Source organism: Tyto alba, unplaced genomic scaffold, assembly GCF_018691265.1.
Source record: "Tyto alba isolate M040663 unplaced genomic scaffold, T.alba_DEE_v4.0 Super-Scaffold_19, whole genome shotgun sequence".
Lineage (NCBI taxonomy): Eukaryota > Metazoa > Chordata > Aves > Strigiformes > Tytonidae > Tyto > Tyto alba.
The window spans coordinates 12854401-12858956 of NW_024881281.1; the positions used below are offsets into that span (position 1 = coordinate 12854401).

Genomic DNA, 4556 nt, shown 5'->3' on the forward strand with positions numbered 1-4556 from the left:
GGAATCACCCTGTCTCACGGGGAAAACCCTCCCGCAGTCCCTAAAGCCCACCCACCCACCGCAGCAGCAATGGGGATGGCAATCGCCTTAAGGAAATTGGACCATACCAGGCCTGTCACTTGAGTCAATCCCTTCCTTAAAGACAAGAAGAAATTGAAAACACAAATGCTTTGGGGCGTGTTTCCAGTGAGCACGGGGAGGCCGGAGCAGCAGCATCCACGGCAACATCTGTGACCCGGCTGCGCACGTGCTGGATGGACCGTGTTTGTGACCGGGCACGCACGAAACACCCTGGCCTGTATAAATACCCCCACGCCACTGCCCCCGGCTCCGTGGTGTGTTTGCCACGGGCACTGGAGGACAAGGACGGTCTCCGACCAGAGCGAGGTCCCCAGGCCCAGCCAGCTGCTTCGTGGCAGCCACTTGCGGCCATGGAGCTGAGGTCGCGGCGCCGCAGGATGTCAGAATGCCCAACAGAGCAGTGTCCCCCAGCGCTGCCGGAGGAGCAGGCAAGACCCTCCTGTGCTCCTCCCAAGCGCAAAAGGAGATGTCCCATCTCCAAGGAGAGAGGTGAGTGCAGAGCTTCCCCCCGGGCACCGGCCAGAGGGGATTTTGGCCGGTGCCCGGCTGTGCTGCCACAGGCCCCCGCAGCGTCCCAGGGTGCTCCGGCCTCTCCCCCATCCCCGCTCCCAGCATTACCCCCACCTGGCTCCGCGGCGTGCTGCTGGGGGTGACGGTGCCTCTGTCCCCCGGCAGTGTGCGGGCTGTGCCGGCAGGACAACTGTGATGCCGACATGGTTGGCCAGCTGTGCCAAAAGGGTGGGCTCTGCGTCCACGAGAACTGCCTGGTGAGTCCCTGGGGCTCGACACCCCCCCAGTCCCCGACACCCTCCGGTCCCCAGCCCCGCACCGCCGGCAGCCCCTGGCACTCACCCTCTTTTCAAAACCCCCTTGCATTACCACGCCAGCGGGCTGATGCAGAGAGGGGCCAACAAACAGGGTTTCTACGGCTTCCTCTTCCCTGATATCCGCCAGGAGCTGAAGCGGGTGGCACAGAAAGTGAGGCCTTGTCCCCATGTGTCCCCACCGTGTCCCCACGCCCCGTGCCTGGCACTGCACACGCCAGCAGCCACCCACCCAGCCCCCAGCGCTGCTCTGGCAGCCGGCTGCAAGCAACCCCCAAGTCAGATACCCCATGACGCAAAAAGGCCCGTTCCTGCGGCAGGGGGGGGATCTGGAGGGTACGGGGGGCATCCTTATCTATCAGGGGCCCGGTGTCACCAGCCGGGCGGCCCCACAGAACGCGGCGGGGCTCCCTGGGGCCTGTGGCGCTGACACCGTTGTCCTTCCTGCCGTCCCCAGACGGTGCCACATCTGCCAGCTGCCGGGCGCCTCGGTCACCTGCCGGGCCGGCGCTGCCGGGCCCGGCGCTGCCTGCCGCATCTTCCACTTCCCCTGCGGCAGCAAGCGGGGCTGCGTCTCCCAGTTGTTCGGGGAGTTCAAGTGAGTATGGCTGCCACGCGGGGTCGGGGCGGGGCCGGGGCTGGTGCCGGGGTCCGGGCCCGGAGCCAAGCTGTCCCCTCCATCCTCCAGGTCTTTTTGCTGGAAGCACCGGCCGGTGCAGCGGGTGCGGGCGGTGCAGCAGGACCAGACCCTCTGCCTCATCTGCCAGGAGGGGGTGGCGGAGCGCCCCTGCTACGACACCCTGGTGTGTCCCGCCTGCGCCAGCGCCTGGTTCCACCGCGGCTGCATCCAGGTAGGTGGCATCGCCCCCGGCCCCTGGAGCGATCCCCCCTGCTGTCACCCTGTTGTCGCGTCGCCCAGCTCCAGGGCGGTGAACCGGACCCCCGGGTGCTGATGCTGATGCCACCTCTGCCCCAGGGACAGGCGCTGCGCTCTGGCTTTCACTACTTTTGCTGCCCGCTGTGCCGCAACAGGGAGCAATTCCTGGCAGAGATGTTTCACCTGGGCATCCGGATCCCTGACAGGTCAGTGCCCTCCCTCCCGCTGCCGCCTCCCCCTCCGCGATGCTCCAGCTGAGCCCTCCTGCCTGCGCGGGTGCCGCCGGGGTGTCCCCCACGGCCCCAGGGTGAGCGCTCCCCCGCTCCCGCAGGGATGCTGCCTGGGAGGAGGAGGATGGGGCCTTTGCAGGCCATTACTTGCGGCACAGCTCCTGTGATGCCAACCAGTGCCTGTGCCCAGAGGGACGCGAGCATGTGGAGGTGAATGGGTGAGTGCCGGTGGCTGCGGTCCCCGCAGCCCCAGCGAGGAGATGGCGATGCCTTCGTCTCCTCCTCTGGGCAGGGATGGAGCTTCCCTGGGATATGGGCACGGCACGGCAGGGTGAGTGCCAGCAGCTCAGCCCCAGCTGCCGGCGGGAGCAGGGGTGGACGTGGGCTCAGCACAGCGCCGGGGCTGGCACCCCACACACAGCTCGGGGGCCTTTGGTGACAGTGGGTCCTGTTGCTCCCCCAGGCCCTGGAGACTTCTACTCTGCACATCCTGTGCCTCACAAGGAACCCACCAGCTCTGCTCTGCCCTGGGGGAAGATGATGCCGTCTCCTGGGACTGCAGCGACTGCAGAGGCATGGACGCTGGAGAGGGGTGCAGCGGGGTGACAGAGTCCCCAGTGTCACCTGCCACCACAGCCACGCAGGACGTGGGGACATGGACAGGGCTGTGTTCTGGGGAGAGAGGGAGGGAGGAAGAGTGAGGTGGGCTTGCACAAGGTGCTCATCATCTCCCTCCCTTGACACCGGACCAGACTCCAGCCCCTCCAGTGCAGGGAACCTTGCGCAGCACCCTGCATCCCGACACTTCACCTGAGGTTGACTAGTCCAGGGCCCTCAAAAAAGACTTCCCAACACTCAACAGATGCCATCGGTGCATACGTACGGTCAGTCAGCCCTGCCCACAGCCACCAGGGTCCCTGTCCCGCGGGCTCTCATCGCATCCATCTACACCACCAGCAGCAGCTGCACCCAGCCAGGGGTGATGTAAGTACCTCTGAGGTGGGCTGGGCTCTCTGTCCGCAGAACAGCAAACCAGTGATGGTGCTGGGGCTGTTGCAAAGCAAATCCCTGCCTGGAACTTGCTGCGGTTGCTTCACAGCTCCCTGCATGGCATTGCCGCTGGGGCTCTGGACATGGAGCTTCATGCCCCAGCCCGGCTCATGGCTGGTGGCATCCCCGCAGAAGTGGCAGGATCAGTGTTGTGGGGGATTGAGCTCTGGCCAGTCTGCACTGGGCACCCAAATGGAATCTGAAAGTTACAGCCACATGGCCAGCTCTTCCCCTTCTGCGGTTTCCTTGCCTTCTCAAGCTCAGCAAAACTTGGGGATCATGACATAATTTCCCTGGTATGATGCACTCATTATCTTTCCTTGAAACACTGTGCCCACCCAGCAGCCAGGAATAAAAGGAGAGCATCAACACTGGGGCTGAGCATCGTGCAGTGAGCTTTGCAGACCCCAGCTCCAGCCCTGCTTGCGGATCCCTCGGCCCCCACAGCACCATGAAGGTCCCCACGGCTGCCCTCATCACTCTCTTCCTCGTGGCCTCCTGCTCCCTGTCCGAGGGACATCTTGGTGAGTCTGACATTGCCGCATCCTCCCCGGGGCTGGGGGTGCCATCGCTCCACGGGAGCTGCCGGGGCAGGCGGGGTGACCCATCCCTGTCAGCGGGGACCCTGGTGGCTGTGGGCAGGGCTGGCAGCAGGAGACCAGCGCCAGTGCTGGGACTCGGGCTGGGGGCCAGGGGTCTCCAGGGGGGCCATGGCCGGGGAATATGACATGAGACAGGGAATGGTAAATGTCAAATCTCTGGGGAACGCCAAGAGCTGTTGGGGCCAGAGCCTGTGTTATAACCAGGGGTCTCATGAAGGTTGTCTATCTGTCTCTCTGCCATCAGACGGCGTCCCCACATCCTGCTGCTTCAGCTACCAGCAACGCCCTGTCCCGCGGGCTCTCATCGCATCCATCTACACCACCAGCAGCAGCTGCACCCAGCCAGGGGTGATGTAAGTACCCACCGCTGCTGGGGGCACGGGCTGCAACGGCAAGGGCTATGTCCCAAGGGTGGCTGGGAGGGGGACGGGGACACAGATACCCAAGGGTGCTGCAGGCAGGACCCAGCATAGGCACCCTGCTGCCCTGGCCGAGCGCATGAACATGGGTTTTCTCCTGGCAGCCTGGTCACCAAGAAGAAGAAGGAGCTGTGCGCAGACCCCCAGGTGCCCTGGGTGAAGGCACACCTCAAGCACTTCCAGCCTCAGAATAACTGACCATTCCCTGTGGCCAACCACGATGGCCCCGCTGCTTCCCCTGGCGAGCCTGGTGCCCAGCCCCGGGCACACAAGACAGGACTTCAGCTGCAACCTTCTTCAGCAGGAAAATGTATTCTCTTTAACTTATTTAAGTTAAATTAAATATTTTTTACTAAGAAAAAGGAAAGTACAAAAATAATTTAAACTATATCAAAATAATTTAAACTATATAAATGTGTCTGTTAATGGAGTGTCAGAAGTCTTGATGCCTAAATAAACTGTTTGTGCTATCA

The 4556-nt window shown here is 63.2% G+C and overlaps 2 protein-coding genes across 3 annotated transcripts; both read left to right on the top strand.

Moving 5' to 3' along the window:
• On the top strand, positions 1 to 2381 carry LOC122153340 (G2/M phase-specific E3 ubiquitin-protein ligase-like). 2 transcript variants are annotated; one of them, XM_042791578.1, is made up of 5 exons: positions 1 to 570; positions 757 to 848; positions 1595 to 1756; positions 1882 to 1988; positions 2114 to 2381. In XM_042791578.1, the coding sequence occupies exons 1-5, from the start codon at positions 255 to 257 to the stop codon at positions 2232 to 2234; spliced, it is 798 nt and encodes a 265-aa protein (XP_042647512.1). In that variant the 5' UTR covers positions 1 to 254; the 3' UTR covers positions 2235 to 2381. The 2 variants fall into 2 exon arrangements, with proteins under 2 accessions (XP_042647512.1, XP_042647513.1); XM_042791579.1 differs by having other exon boundaries at positions 2 to 570; positions 1610 to 1756.
• Positions 2382 to 3021: 640 nt separating this feature from the next.
• LOC116962297 (C-C motif chemokine 3-like) lies at positions 3022 to 4281 on the top strand. Its single transcript, XM_042791584.1, has 3 exons — positions 3022 to 3586; positions 3909 to 4017; positions 4188 to 4281. Exons 1-3 carry the CDS (start codon positions 3514 to 3516, stop codon positions 4279 to 4281), a joined length of 276 nt encoding a protein of 91 aa, XP_042647518.1. The 5' UTR covers positions 3022 to 3513.
• The last annotated feature ends 275 nt before the right edge of the window (positions 4282 to 4556 follow it).